This window comes from Tachysurus fulvidraco, chromosome 25 (assembly GCF_022655615.1).
Source record: "Tachysurus fulvidraco isolate hzauxx_2018 chromosome 25, HZAU_PFXX_2.0, whole genome shotgun sequence".
Classification (NCBI taxonomy): domain Eukaryota; kingdom Metazoa; phylum Chordata; class Actinopteri; order Siluriformes; family Bagridae; genus Tachysurus; species Tachysurus fulvidraco.
This window is the reverse complement of record NC_062542.1, coordinates 6,884,660-6,900,880: the sequence shown is the minus strand read 5'-3', so window position 1 is coordinate 6,900,880 and position 16,221 is coordinate 6,884,660. Positions and strand designations below refer to the sequence as shown.

Genomic DNA, 16,221 nt, shown 5'->3' with positions numbered 1-16,221 from the left:
TGATGTTAGTATCACAGAATGTATTGAGTACGAGTACAAAAAATTGATTATGGCATCAAACCCATATCCTGTATCGGTGTCGGTATCGATACATCCTCAATGATCGCACACAATTTATATATTCATGTACATTATAAAACAGTTTTAAAGGAATTTATTTTACATTTATAAATGTACATAGATACATAACGACTAATACAGACTTCTGACGTTCTTCTTGCAATACTTCTAATCAGATTTCGAACGAATAAACAAACAAACAAACAAACAAATAAATAAATTCAAAACAAAACAAAAAAAACACACAAACAAACAAACAAAAAAAAAAAAACCGGCCCTCGCTTTGGTTCCACTTTGCGACTTGTTTCTAAGACGGACAGATTTTAGTGGTGCACACGGAAGAAGAGGAACGTGTTTACAAATAAAGTTTTTGACGACGGGCAACAATAGAATCAGTTTTAAGAGGGTTCTGCACAAACAAACTGTATTTAAGGTGAGAAAATATGTTTCAGTTTTATGTTTAGATGCTGTCAACGAGCGAATGAATGTATTTCGTCATTAGTTACTTAATTAATGGATGAATTAATATTCTCCCTATATAAGTGCTCTATATGCAGTAGGTTTGTAACATAATGGATTTTACGCCCTATGTAGTGCACTATGAGAGATGTTTTGCTGTTTAGGATTCAGCCTTTGTGAAAGAAACCATCTATGGTGAACTTTTATACATCAGTCTGGCTGTATTCAGATGTTCCAGATGTTCTTTACATTGTCTTAGATGTTTAATGGAGTTCTGTGTGAAAGGTTTTGTGAATTTAGAAAGAAAAAAATGAATTTAAGCCACGATGCAAACAATAAAAAATGTTTTGCATATAATTCAACATTCACAGCTGTTGATACCTGTGTCCGTTCCTTTATTCCATCCTTGCAGTGCATCAAGAATCACATTATACAAAGGATGACTGTATGTTTGAGCCCATGACCTTTCAGAGAGGTTGAAGCATGGCAGATGAGGAAGGCAAGCTGACGCTGAGGCGTCTAGAAGCTCCCATCCAGAAGTTCATCAAAGTGGTAATACCCACTGATCTGGAGCGCCTTCATAAGCACCAGCATAACATAGAGAAGGTAAACAAGTATGCAGTTAGAAGTATAATATTTCTCCCTTTGGTCAAATTGGAAAGTATAGGACTTTGGGCATTTTTGGATATATGCATATACGTGGACTAGGGCTGCACGATTTGGGGAAAATGTCATATTGCGATTATTGAGGTCAATATTGCGATTGCGATATAATAAACAAATGGTATCATGAGTCAACTTGCTTGGTTCTCAAGGAAAATGCACACACAGATTACTGAAATTTGTATTTCTAAACTCAAACTAGCAGCAACAACAAACAAATGCAAAACGTTTTCAAATTAAAATATAAAATAACACATTAATGCTGATGAATGAAAAGCCTAAGATCAAAACTGTAGGTGTACAGTATGTGTGTGTGTGTGTGTGTGTGTGTGTGTGTGTGTGTGTGTGTGTGTGTGTATATATATATATATATATATATATATATATATATATATATATATATATATATATATATATATATATATTAAATTACCAACTTAAATGCAAGTTATACATGGTATTGCACACACCATTATTGATGATATTTGGAGCAATATTACATGTAATTATTAAACTTGATTCCCTTACATATACATTTGCTTTTAAGCCTAATTATTAATTTTGATTATGATGTGGGATTGTGACAGGGGAAGAGGTTTCAGGTTGGGGGGTAAAGAGTTTTTTTCTGTCACCACTTTTGAATAAGGAACAATATCAAGTCTATAAAACTTGTCAAAACTCCGCGAATCACAAAAGTATCAGTGAGAAGTTGAGAACACTCGGATAAACAGTGCATACACTCGAACTTGACTGCACATCACATTTCTTACTTTATTGATACTGCTTTTAATCCTTTTAAAGACCGGTCATCGGGACATAAGCTGTCATGTACAATAAAAGCGCCTGCGACAGGAAATATAATTTAACACAAAAAGCCCAGACGGTGGACTTGCGCTCAGGACTTTTTTTTTCTTTTCTTTTTTTTGAGCGGCGTGTGGACGAATTTTTTCTACGCACACACTATTTTATTTCTTGATAACAGACCGCTGCTAACTATAACACACCGTTGAAATGTAAAACAGAGCGTTGCCATGGACACACAGGATTCTAACCGTAGAGACGGAGCGCACTATTTTCTTTAGCGGAAGCAATACAATTAGGTGTAAACAAACAGGCGTATGAGACCTGTAACGAGCAACAGCGCCAAGCCGCCAACTCGTTCTGAATATTTTAAAGTCGTAACAGCTGATGAAATAGGGACAATTGTAGACGAAAATGAAGAGAGATTTTATCTTAGTTTTTATTTCATACAAACCATTTTCGTCTCGTCTTTTTTCGTCAACAATAATGCATGTTAATTTAGTCTTAATCAGCGTTTTTGGACAGTGGTGCAGTCTTGTCATCGTCTCGTCTTATGAAAAAAAAAGGTTGTTCAACATATTTCGTCTCGTCTCGTCTCGTCTGACGAAATTACCACTACATATAACAGAGGTAGCATTTTTTCTGGCCACCAGTTCAGTGTCCGTCTGCTCGGCATCCATCTTCACCCGTTCCGCGCTGCACACCGGAAAAAGTCACATGACCACACGCGCCACACGTGCCACTGCCTAAACTGAAACTCACTGGTCTTTTTTTTTTCTTTCTTGGCGGATAGAGGTGTAGTGTATGAAACAGGCAAACAGCTTTCAGAGAGAATGGGTTGTGATGTCCACACATGCATTTATTTATTATTTATTTATTTCATAAAATCACAGCATTTTGCGTCATATAATCGCACAGGCTTGATATCGCGATTGCGATATGATTAATCGTGCAGCACTAACGTGGACAACAAACATTGAGTGTGGCATCGTCCGAAATGGAGATGAAATGACAAATGTAATTAAGTCCCTTATGTTCAAACCAGCATGCATGTATTGTCTGCAAAATAATTGTTCTATGATGTTGTTATATTAAACATATTGATGATTAGTACTGTGGATTTACTCTGCAGTTCCATAGAAACCAACAATGGGACAAACTGCACCAGGAGCACATCAATGCTAGCCGCACCGTGCAGGTAAGTCAAGTCAAGAAGCTTTTATTGTAATTTCAACCATATATAGCTGTTGCAGTACGCAGTGAAATGAGACAACGTTTCTCCAGGACCTGGTGCTACATAGAACAAAGACAGAGCTAAGGATTTAGGTAGTTAGTCCTAGATACATAAAGAGCATCTGTACAACCTGGTGTAAACAGTGCAGGACAAGACACAAGAAGTCAGACAAGATACTCTCACTCACTCATTTTCTACCGCTTATCCGAACTACCTCGGGTCACGGGGAGCCTGTGCCTATCTCAGGCGTCATCAGGCATCAAGGCAGGATACACCCTGGACGGAGTGCCAACCCATCACAGGGCACACACACTCTCATTCACTCACACACTACAGACAATTTTCCAGAGATGCCAATCAACCTACCATACATGTCTTTGGACCAGGGGAGGAAACCGGAGGAAACCCCCGAGGCACAGGGAGAACATGCAAACTCCACACACACAAGGCGGAGGCGGGAATCGAACCCCGAGCCTGGAGGTGTGAGGCAAACATGCTAACCACTAACCCACTCTCACGAATTGATTGCTAGCAAAAAGTTTTTTGAAGAGACCAATTTCTGTTCACTTTTCGGTGTGGGGCAACAAAAGGTTTTAAGGGATTCCATTACAAATCTGAGATCCAAAGCCAGGTGGTTGGGGTAGCATGGTGGATGTGTAAGACCACTAAGCAAGACGCCATTTACGGTGCTGCGATATGTTGATGTGGGAGCCACACACACACACACACACTTTCCATACCAGTCTAGCAGTCTCTGTAGGAAGGCATCCAGATGACAGAATGCACATCAGTCATGAAACACACAAGGCCTGTGTACTAGAGACTCATGCTTTCAGCAGAACATCTTGGACTGCTGGGCTGCAGTCCTCCACCAGCTCTTTACTCCAACGGTGACCTGGCCGAGGTTAACGATTTTTTTTTTCCAACAATAGCTGCCAAAGCATTCTGTCCAATAGTTAGAGAAGTAGCAGAAATCAAGGCTCATAAGGGCACATAAGGAACTACATGGTCTGATCTCTGAATTCTGTGCAATGTTTGCAGAGTCAAAGGTGGAGATAAAAATGCATACAGTAGACAGGTATGCCAGATCTGGGCCTGTTATTTTTGACCCAATGGATTGTCAAGGTCCAGCCACAGTTGCCTGTGTCTGTATTTGCAATTGGTGAAGAGGATAATTGTAAACTGTACAATTGTAAAATGATCTGGGGCACCACTAGTGTGGGGCTTCTCTAGTGATCTCTCTCCACTTGGGCACCACTCTCAGGAGAACATCTTTTATGTCTCTCCAGTGAGTTCTGTCCCTAAGCCTTGGGGACAAGGCTGGTATTTGGAGTTTAATTTTAGACTGATCCTTAATTCTGACAATACTGTTGTAGCTCCGGTTAACAGTCCTGGCATCGTCATCTGGAACTGGTACCATACATACTGGATTGATGATCCTGATAACATCATCTACACTGGGGTGACAAGGTGGCTAGCATTCTTAATGAATCTAGCTTCTTGCCCAAGAATTGTAGAATAGACATTTTTACCTGTAGTGGCTCAGTGAGGAATTCCAGGTCATTTAACAAATATACTCTTTCATTGTAGTACAGTGGAGAGCAAAGAACAAGATATCATTGCCTTAACGCTTCATTACACGTTGCTGGAATCACTGCTAGTCCTGGTGCCTGGAGAACAAGGAGAACATTGTTCAACAGTTAACACCATCATGGCTATATTTGTGAGTTCTGGGCCTGCATTATTTAGTCTGTAAATGCTTCGTTTTTAAGCACATGATGACTAGTATTCTGTTGAGCTTTTGTTTGAGTGGATATTTGACTACGAATATCTTCTAGCTGTTGAACTCAGATAAGGCTTTGGTTATGGCTCCGTATGGTTAGTTAAGTTATCGTTAATGGAAATGAGGCACTTGTCTAAATTTTTTGACTCATCATATTGGTTTGAAGATACAAGTCAGAAATGTTTGCAAATCATCACATCATAACCCCTGTTAAATTTTTGTTTTAAATGGTAAATTTTTTTGTCAAACTTCTGACGGTGAGACACTTAAACGTGTACATTTATCTGTTTGATGTCTGCAACAGTTTTGTCTGAGTTTTTGTCTGTTTGAATTTTGGTTATTGTAGTCTGGGGTTGTGTGTGAGAGTCTCTCTCTTTCTCTCTCTTTTTGTAATCCGCTTGCATAGGTTTATTTTGTTTTATATGTGGTAATAAACCCGACCAGAATAAATGCCACTTATTCTGTAGTACTTTCTTCTGACTCATCATTGTGAATGGAAAAGACTTAAAAACATGGAAATTACCCCAAAGTGGCAGCACATTGAGCTCTCAGAGAACGGGGGCTCCACGTCCACTATCTGAAGATGGAAAACGATAAAGATAACATTATTACCTCAGAAATCCAAAAAAAAACATTGTTTTTTCCAGTAAATGGGAGACAAGCAACATACGAATCCAATCAGTGTCTGATCAACTTTTTCTTTTGCCTTAAATAAGTGGTACTCTCCTGCACTAAGCAATGTCAACGGGACTGCTAAAGCATTATATTGAAATGTGTTGGGTTACTGCACACATCACCTAAAAACCCACAATCCCACCGAGTTTTGCTATCACCACAGTTTCTGATTAAATAGCTAATGTTAATATTACATCACTATTATGCTCCTTAAACCAGGAAAGCTCCTTTTACTGGCTTTTTTTAATGTTAAATTATAAATGATAAATTTTTTTATCTTGCTATTTTATAATGGAAAATCATGAGCAGAGATAAATCAATATTTTTGAAGGTTTCTGCCAACGGAATCAATTTCTCTTGGAATTTTGAAGGTTTTAAACTGTTGAGAGGGTTAAACAAATGACCCTGACGTGTTTTAGATTCTCCAGATGATGGGGCAAAAATATTTGTGTCTTATCTCTTACTGTATCTTGTACCACAGCATTGCAGGATTCTCTAAGCTGATTGGCCGGTTTGGTTTCATTTCTGTAAGGAGCTGTGTAATTATCGATGGTTTTAAGTGAGGAAACACAATCTTTTTAAGTCTCGTAGGGCTTTGCAGATTCTCTGACGAGCTTTAGAGAAGATTGTCTGCTAAAAGAAAGTCTGTTTGTAGCCAAATTTACTTTGAATAAAAAATAAATAAGCGTTGGTAAATGGTGGTATAAAAGCAATAGAAAACCATGGGATGTGGTATTTCTGGGAAATAAACCTCTTAAAATAATCTAAAACTGGTGGCTCATCATTTTTTATCATAACAACTTGCCCCTTCATGTTTGACCAAGTGCTAGCTTATATAATTAAACTCGATCATTATTACTTTATAGTGAAGATTTTTGCTGCTATTTAAAAAAAAAAAAAAAAGTCTGTTATCAGTTCTTGGCCAGTGGGTGTTGACAGGTAAAGCATGTAACTCCCCGGCGAGTTCCTTCGGTGTGTGAGACGTTACTCTGATGCCTTTTCTCTTAGTTATGGGCTAGACAGGCATGTAACACCAGTGTTCGAGTCTCTTCGAATCTGTTCCAGGTGCTCAGGGAACAGTCGTGTAAGGTGTGTGTGTGTGTGTGTGAGTGTGTTTGGTATTGGTTGTGACCATGGCACCTGGGATGTTTCCTCCAGAGACCCCAGAGAGCTTTCCTCTGTCTGCCAGTGTAGGTGTATGAGGCGTCGATGGCTGGCTGATGACACACACATGAAGTGAAGCTACAATTTAAGTGCCTCTCTGGAGAAAAAGAGAGAGAGAGAGAGAGAGAGAGAGAGAGAGAGAGAGAGAGAGAGAGAGAGAGAGAGAGAGAGAGAGAAAGAGACTGATGCAGATGCAGATGCAAGTCTTATCATGTGCACAAACAGCAGAAGAATTTAACGCAGTGTGTGTCTGTTAGGTGTCTACCTTTCGACCCCTACTTTAGATTCTTGCTCATATGTCATTTTTTATGTGTGTCTAGTACAGTATGTCTTTATTATTGACCAGTGCTGTACATGTGAGCGTTTGTGAACATGTGGCTTTAATGAGAGCACTAGAGTGGAACCATTTGATTGGACTGCAGTTGACCCTTGACTTCTTGGCCTGAGGCTGTTGGATTGATCTGTGATCCCTACGATGTGTCTGTGTGTGTGTGCGTACATGCATTAGTATGTTTCAAAAGGATACTCCAGCATTTTTCACTACTGTGTGTGTGTGTATGTATGTATGTGTGTGTGTGTGTGTGTGTGTGTGTATATATATATGTATGTCTTTGGAAGATTTGTGTATTTAAATTTGCATAGTTTATCAGTTCAGACACTGGACTAATTTGTGAGATGGATAAATTATAAGTCTATAGACAAAAACACACCAGACACTTGTTAGGCAGGCAGCAGTCAGCATTTGTTAGGGTTCTAGTCACAGTTGTGTCGAAATGACACACACCAATGGTGAACAGATGTGAAAATATAAACGAACATCTCAAACACACTTACAGAGATAAGTCTACATTATCACAAGGTCTCTACTCTCAAAACCTACATGCTGGATTAAACGTAACCCAGTTCAGGTCATTTCTGTTACTCTGGGTTCATCTGAGCAGAAATGTCCCACAACTGGTTCATTGACCCAGATACATGTTTTAATTAATTTATTGTACGCTTGCTTTACTTTGTATTTGGTTGTTTTGCAAAAAAGTACAGTTGGTTTCCTACAAGACAGTGTGTCCCTACACCAAACACCAAAATCAAATTGCAGCCCTGTTTTGTATTTGCTATTTCATAAATAAAACTAAAGAAGTCCCTGTAGACTGTAGATGTTAAAATTCTCTTGTCTTCTCTCTCTGTAGCAGTTGCGCTCTAATCTGCACGAGATGGAGAAGTTGTGCCACCGTGTTCGCAGTTCTGAAGCTTCTTCGCTGGAGAAACTCGTCCAGCCAATCAGAGAGCGCGCCTTGGTCGCCGCTCAAGACTTCCTGCGCCTTCATTCAGACTCTGTCAATCATCCAGGGACACGCCCACATCAGGCCGACGGCACAGACACTCACACGACCTCCGACTCAGCATATAGTAAGTGTGGGATGTGTGTTAAGGGTTTAGAGATGTCAATGATGTTTTTTTTTCATGTTGCTATGGAATGTGTGTGATTTCTCAGGTGAAGATGATGTGGGCGGAGACGAGTCACCTGTCACTCAGTTTCAAGTTTATTTACCTGCTATTCCAGCTGAACAAAATGCTGCAGAATCCTGGGACTCCTTAGAGGAGGTGTAGTATACTCACACACAGACTGTGGACAATGCAATAACATCTGTGTCTCAGTGTAATGTGTGTGTGTGTGTGTGTGTGTGTGTGTGTGTGTGTGTGTGTGTGTGTGTGTGTGTGTGTGTGTGTGTGTGTGTGTTCTTTCAGGATCTATTGGAGCTCAATGGGTTAGTGAAGGAGTTCTGCTCTCTCGTGCATGTGAGTATCAGCTCCTCTAAACTATGTGTCAGTATTTTAATAGTGCGTGTGTGTGTGTGTGTGTGTGTGTGTGTGAAGGGTTTGATAAAGTGTAGTGACAGAAACGTTAAGGGTTAGCAGCAGCTGTCAGACAGGCAGCCTCTTGTCTTCTGAGAGCCAACAAGAAGGTATTGATCCCGTGTGTGTGTGTGTGTGTGTGTGTGAGTGTGTGTGTGTGTGTGTGCGGGTGCATGCGAGTGATTGAACAGAGACACAGACATCAGTGACAGTCCGTCAGCCATCCGCTAACCAGCATGGATTAATGAGAATCTAGACGATCTACTCGCCATTATCACGTGCACACACACACACATACACACACACACACAGACACACTCACTCACACACACACACACACACACACACACACACACACACACACACACACACACACACACACACACACTCACTCCAGTCTCACTTCTGATTTGCATTTCACGACACCTCCAAATAAGGTAAAGTAACTCCATATAAGGTAAAGCTCACAGAGAGCTGACCGAATGCCAAGAAAATGACAACTAAATGGTCACTGAGATTTTAGAGGTCGCCGATTATTCCTAATTGCTCAGCTAGTTTTATTCATCTCTTAATGTATAGATTCATGTTGTCATTAACATGTCCATGTGTGTAACTGGATTTAATAAAAACAGGTATTTACACCTTGTTAGTGTAATCCGTAGGTAAACTTGCAGTAACTCATCGCCAGTTATATGATTTAAAGCCCATCATTTAAGATTCATATCTCAGGGGTCTAAATAAGACAGACATATTTTTCTAAAGTAACTACATTTTCCTCAAAATATAAGAAACTGTTATGAGTCCTTCATGGGGGAAAAGTGTTAGGAGCAACATGGACTTAAGAATAGCACATTTCTTGTGTAAATGCTCTAGAGAGCGATTTAAGAATGAATATTTTTGTATAGCTGTTTTTTAAAAACGAGGCCCAATGTTCATGAGAGCTGTAAAACACATAATTGTGTATACACACACACACACACACACACACACATATACACACACAATAGCTCAGACACACAAAGCTGAAAGTGCACCCTGGAGGCACACGCGCGCATGTGTGTGTGTGTGTGTGTGTGTGTGTGTGTGTGTGTGTGTGTGTGTGTGTGTGTGTGTGTGTGTGTGTCAGTGCTCTCCTGAGTGTCTTTCCGGGTTGCACGCAGACGGTACTGATTAGCACACGGTCCTAAGAGACATGTAGAGGAAGAACGGAAGATTTCATAGAGGTGTGTAATTTGTTTAATCAGGTTTGTGTGTATGTCCAACCTCAGCACTTAAAATGTTTATTCTAATCATATTTAATTATACCGTTTCATTTCTGACTGCTTTGGCGACGCATTAGATGATGATACACTGTGAGTTTGTAACACGTGCTGTGAAAAGCTTTCATAAGGAAGGAAATCCCAGAGAGTCACTATATCATGGCTTTATTAGGACTTTTTATGATGACTTATTATGAATTGTTAAATCCCGAACAGTTTCCGATTAACTCGTGCTCAAAATGCTCAATACGCAGGGTAGAATCTTATATTATTATAATTAATAAGTGCTTCCATAAGACCCACGAGAAGCACAGAAATACAGCAATAAGTGTTTGGGAGAAGTGAAGTGATATAATATTACTTTTAGTGCATAAAATATTTCAATATTTTGTTATTTAATATGAGCAACAGAAAAAGGTGTACGTGACACGCATTTAGTTAAAGGCCATTTTATCGAAGAGTTACAAAACCATCTTAACCTTTCGATTTCTAGTATCAAAATTCTGACGTGTGTGTTTTGCGATTCATGTAGCGATGTTTGCGTTTTTACGGACAGACAGGTAGGAGTGTTTTGTGTACACCTGGGTGTGTGAACTTCTGATATGTTCGTATGATCCTCTTGCGTTCGTGTGTGTCAGACAGAGCGTGTGTGTCTGACAGCAAACATAAGCTCTGCGTCAGTAAAAACCTCTCCCTCCGTGTCACAGCCCCATGAGTACACGGCTTTGTCCTGACTGACAACAACACTTATTAGAACACGCCTGAAAAAACACATACCGGTGTGGAAATGACCTTGCGGATTACGAGGGACAACGGTCAGGAGAAATACTGTAGAGCGTATAGTCAAGCGTATACACGGACACATGCTTGGGCTCGGTGGGTGCTAATATAATTTCTGGAAATGACGTGAAAACATTCTGAAAGTTATATCTACCAAACGCATAATAGTTATTGCTGAATTTTACACACAGACACAAAGACACACACACACAATTAAAGATTGCAGGATGGTGAATTAATGCAGATTTAACACTGCACACACTGTGTGTGTGTGTGTGTGTGAGGTTTGTGTGTGCAGCGATTACTCTGAGCTCACGCTGATTGAGACAGAGAGACAGCTGCCACTCTTTGAATATTTCATAAGGTTTCTGACCAACTCTCAGCCCCATGGCCCCTCCAATCCCACACTTCTGCCCCATCACACACACACATGCACACACACCGCCGGTGGTGTGTCTGTGGGATGCGGGTGTGAGAGCGGGGCCAAGCTGTGTGCGATCAGGCAGGAGGGGGAGATCAGCGAGTGATATTAGTGTGGCTTTGTTAAGTGTGTTATGGGTCAAACCTGGGTTTAGTGCAGACTGAGGTTAAACAGACGTGTCAGTGGGAAAAGCCCCTGTGGATCTTTCTGATTTGTATAAAGTCATTTATATTAGTCTTATGTAACACCGATGATGGATCGATTCCGACAATGCTTCTGATATTGGGATAGAATACAACGTGTTCTATATGTCAGGAATGCTGACTGTTACTCATATTAGTGCTGCAGGATTGTCCATTAAAATATACCTTTTGTCCAAATTGCTTAATCTCGTGGACATGTCATTCTCAAACCAATGAAAGAAGTGGAAGAAGAAATAAATTGCTTAATATCAAGACCTGAGGTGGACTGTTTGCCTGAAGGTCATTATTTTCTAATAAAACCTAAAGTTTTTATTCCTCTTCTACTACAGCGGTGTGCTGGTTTGGTTTATTACAGAACATCATATTTATCTATTTAATGTTGAGTATCCAGGGGACAATATACTGTACGGTCACAGTCGTACTGTCATTAAGTAACAGAGAGAACGTGGCTCGTCATGCAGTTTAACAGAAATATGATCATTTACACGTCTTCTTTTCTATAGACCTCCCCATGAAGCACCGACTCCTTTCGTTAATGTTAACCATATCAATGATTACCGTTTTTATTTCTTAGGTTTTTTTTAAATGATCTTTTCATTGCACTCGGATTTTGTAGGCCATCTGCCAAACAAATCTCAGGCATTGTTGCATTAGTTGTTTCTATAAAAACGATAACATTAGAATCAGTGATCGTTGATGATTGGAAATGAAACCCAGTCTGACCAATCAGAATCCAGAATTCATCAGCAATGTAATATACTGTCTAGATTTTATATCGACTAATGAGAATACAAGATGTATAGGAGAGATTTTAGGTACTGAGAAGCTGGTGGGCTGTTTAATGTTTGTGTTAGATAAGTGTTTGTATGTATGGGATTGACGGAGTGTGAGAAACATGCATGGGATTTGCTTTTCCAAAGTCCTTAACTTTCTCCTCTGCTGTCTCGTCTCAGGCTCAGCAGGAGAAGATCGACAGCATTGAGGCCAACGTTATCACGGCGACGGCTAACGTGGAGGAGGGGACACGCAGCCTCGGGAAGGTGAGGAGAGAGAGGCAGCTCCCGCTGGGGAATCGATCTCACTCCAGCCCCCTGCTTTAGCCGAGGCCTAGCAACTCCATCGGGCCATCGATCCATACCGGCGTGCAAGGAAGTGGCAATTAAGTGCATAAGGAGGGCGGAAGGGGGCGGGGGGGAGCGGAGAATGGGGGAGAGAGTGAGCGACAGAGAGGGTTTGCGGGGTCGGTAAAAGGCGTGCAGCCGAGGGAATCGATGCGTGTTGTGTCGGCCTCTCGCAGAGAGTCGATGAGTGTGTGACTGTGTGAGTGAACAGAGGTCTAAAGGGTGGAAAAGAGTGTATAAAGACTGCTTTTGAGCTCCAGCTGGGGGTTCAATACACACACACACACACACACACACACACACACACACACACACACACACACACACACACACACACACACAGGAGTTGCAACAACAGTGAACATAGGAAGGGTTAGAACTAAGGTATATAGAGTGAGTGTATGTTGTATTGATCTTTGTTAGAACCCAAATATGTCTGTTGTACCGAGTTTATGTGGTTCCATTAAGTACAGTGTTACAGTTGTGTGTTGAAAATGGCTTCACTTCTGCTTCAGCTGAAAAGAACAGGAGGAGGCACACACACACACACACACACACACACACACACACACACACACTCACCCTATATATCTCAACCCTTAAAGTGCTGTCTCAGGACTTTGAACTGATGCAGTGAGGCCCTCGTCCTTCTGCCCTACAAATGTATCTTTACAAAAGAAAGTGTTGCAGTATACACATAATGTTGCTTTAACACAATGTTGGCCTTTCAAGCAGTAGCTAAGTAATAAAAAGAATTATTTGTGTACTTGGTTTAGATGCTCAAGTTTTAACATCGAATTCGGCGAGGAAAATATGTTGTTAAGGCAGAAGGTTCAGCTTGTGAAATCTCCAGCTGTTATCTTTGTGTTCTGCATTAGGAAAAAAACCTCATATCTGATAGATCTGATTGTGTAATGCCTTGACTGTTAAAGATTCACCGAAGGTTCCCTAAAGTAGCACGGCCGTTGTGTCAGTGGAAAAGGGGTGTCAGAATTACGTCATGGTTCATCATGTCATTCACACGTAATTCTCCCCCCTTCCTTCCTTTTCCCCCCTCTCTCTCTGTCTCTCTCTTTTTCTCTCGCAACTGGTTCTGTTGGTAATTAAGTGCTTCTGAAGTTGGTGAGATAAAAAAATGATGAGCAGAGAATAAAGGTTTCATTTGATGGGTGTCAATGCCTTAAAGTTAAACATGGATGAAATATTGTGTGTGTGTGTGTGTGTGTGTGTGTGTGTGTGTGTGTGTGTTTGTGTGTCTCTGTGTGTTTGTGTGTGTCTCTGTGTGTGTGTGTGTCCTTTAATTAGAGTGATCGGTTTCTCCTTTTACCTGATAACACTGAACGTAGCCACTCAGGTTGTGATCTGCAGTCATCCATTTTAATCTTGCTTTATCGAGAGAGATAGTGAACACACACACACACACACACACACACACACACACACACACACACACACACACACACACACACACACTTCACAGATGTTCAGACTATAGTTTTGACCCTCATATGTACCCTCTGCTAACATACAAACCACACAAACACCCATGTACTCCTGATTAGCATCAGGTAGCCTTTATTCTGTAAGGAATGAAGTAAATCATTATTTTTATGTACAGAGCAGATTGAAAAATCTGAACTCTCCCATTAGGCGTTCAGTCTGTAAAATAAAACAAATAGCACAAAGTTTCTCTAAATATATAGTAGAAAATAAGATTTTCTAGCTCTGGATAATGTCAGGGTACAATTTCACACATTCTCTGTGGGTTTCCTCCCACAAGCATGTCAGTGGTTTGACGACCCCCAGGTATGAATGAGTGTATGAAAGGGCGCATTAGAGCACTGCGAAAGGACAAGCATCCCAACCGGGGTGTGTTCCTACATTGTCCCTGGGATAGATTCCACCACAAAAAGACAGAGTAAAGATAATGCAGGAAAATGAGTAGATTACAGATTTTATCATTCTTTATTAGCACAAGTCATAACAGGCGCGAGAGACTACGGTTAATGACGTCGTATGGGATCGTAACACTACAAGTATGCTTATATTTTATTTCCATGGATTAAGGACTTTGATTAATTAGTCATTTTTCGTAGCAATGATAAATGATATAGCTTATAATAACTATAAACCTCACATTAACTGTGGCTCATTTTTGTGTGTAAAGGCAGCAAAGTCGAGCCTGGCAATGTTGCCCGTAGCAGGTGCAGTGGTTGGCACCGTCTTGGCAGGACCACTTGGATTGCTGGCGGGATTTAAAGTGGCCGGCATGGCAGCCGCAGTGGGAGGAGGCTTGATCGGCTTCGCCGGAGGAAACTTCATCCAACGCAAGAAGAAAGAAAGAGTGGAGCTTCAGCTTCAACGACTCAACACTAACCATGAACACGAGCATGTGCAATAACACACCTGCTCCTGGTGAGGAGACTGGAGTCCTGTACTGCCGCTGGTATTTATACATCATGTAGAGTCTTACTGCTCCTCTCTCAACTCAACTGCCTTAAACAGACTGCACCAAAACAGCAATTTCCAAAGAGTGTGTAGCAGTATATGATATCATAACCCGCGTTATCGACGTGACTGCTGGTCAGACGGCCGTCCGGGTGCCATATGGGTCGTGGTTTAAAAAAAAAAAGAAGAGATTTTTATCGATCGAGCTGAGCCAGTTCACAGGCACCAGGGGGTCATCGGTGTTGGGGTTATGAATGATGAGCTTGAGTGCAGCACAAATTGTACCGTTAAGTGTGAGTAAGGAGACATCCGCTAAAATCACACACAATACCAGACAACAATAAAGGACAATCACAATTAGGCCTGTCACAATGATTACAGAACAATACATTAGTTAATTCTCTAATATCTAATATACTGTATATAAGCAGATTGTTCTTAATTTGTTCAGATTAAAGCACTGTAACGTCCTGTTTTAACTTTTCTAAACCAATGCTTTTGATCTCTAACCCATTTGCAATGAGTGTTATTCACCTTGTAATTTAGCAGTTTACATTAAATGCCTGCAGATGAATTAGGATTACTTATAGATGAGTCTTACTGACTTTCTGCTGCATACAGTGTGACAGATACCTTAGCAGTAGGTTGTGTGTGTGTAATAAAGCGAGTTTTTAATGTGAATTATTACACTACAGATACAGATAAGTATACATGGACCGTGCCAGGCTCGGTCTCTCACACACGAATTTGTGCCAACAGCTTTCTAACACCTTTAGTACTGTTGTGTAACTAATGCAGGTAGGTAACTAGCTGGTTTTGTTAAAAAGTGCTCCGATTCACCACGTTTATATAGTTTCTAACAAACGAAAAAAAAAATCAAAGCTGCTTACTTTTCTTTAAACCCTGTTGTTCTTGTTCAAACAGGTCAAATAATTTAAGCTTAAATGTTTATGATCCATGGAGAAAGATCTAGAAAATTAAACTGAGATCTGGATATTTGGATTCTTGCTAACATTTACAAATAAAGGGTTCTGGCTAAGTGTATGTATGCATAAATTTTAAAAGAAGGAATAAATAAATAAATAAACTAATTGGTGTTTTAATTCGATTTCCATCTTTCTAACCGAATCTGTGATTTCAGCATTGTGTTATTTTTAATTCCCATCATGCATCAGTGGTAGTATCAGTATATAAAAGGTTGGTGGAGATGTTTTAGGAATGACGCTCCAGTGTTAGTGCTTCGGAACGGTGCGTTTTTCCACCACAGGGAAGTCTTCAGGATTAATCTGAGATGGT

General features: G+C 40.5%; 1 protein-coding gene across 3 annotated transcripts; it reads left to right on the top strand.

The window, feature by feature from the left end:
• Nucleotides 1-341: 341 nt before the first annotated feature.
• On the top strand, nt 342-16,017 carry stx17 (syntaxin 17). 3 transcript variants are annotated; one of them, XM_027175896.2, is made up of 8 exons: nt 342-493; nt 932-1,125; nt 3,116-3,181; nt 8,027-8,246; nt 8,332-8,441; nt 8,586-8,636; nt 12,310-12,396; nt 14,645-16,017. In XM_027175896.2, exons 2-8 carry the CDS (start codon nt 1,003-1,005, stop codon nt 14,876-14,878), a joined length of 891 nt encoding a protein of 296 aa, XP_027031697.1. In that variant the 5' UTR covers nt 342-493; nt 932-1,002; the 3' UTR covers nt 14,879-16,017. The 3 variants fall into 3 exon arrangements, with proteins under 3 accessions (XP_027031697.1, XP_027031711.1, XP_027031704.1); XM_027175910.2 differs by lacking the exon at nt 342-493 and having other exon boundaries at nt 967-1,125; nt 12,310-12,505; nt 14,645-14,997; XM_027175903.2 differs by lacking the exons at nt 342-493; nt 932-1,125 and adding an exon at nt 2,845-3,000.
• Nucleotides 16,018-16,221: the final 204 nt, after the last annotated feature.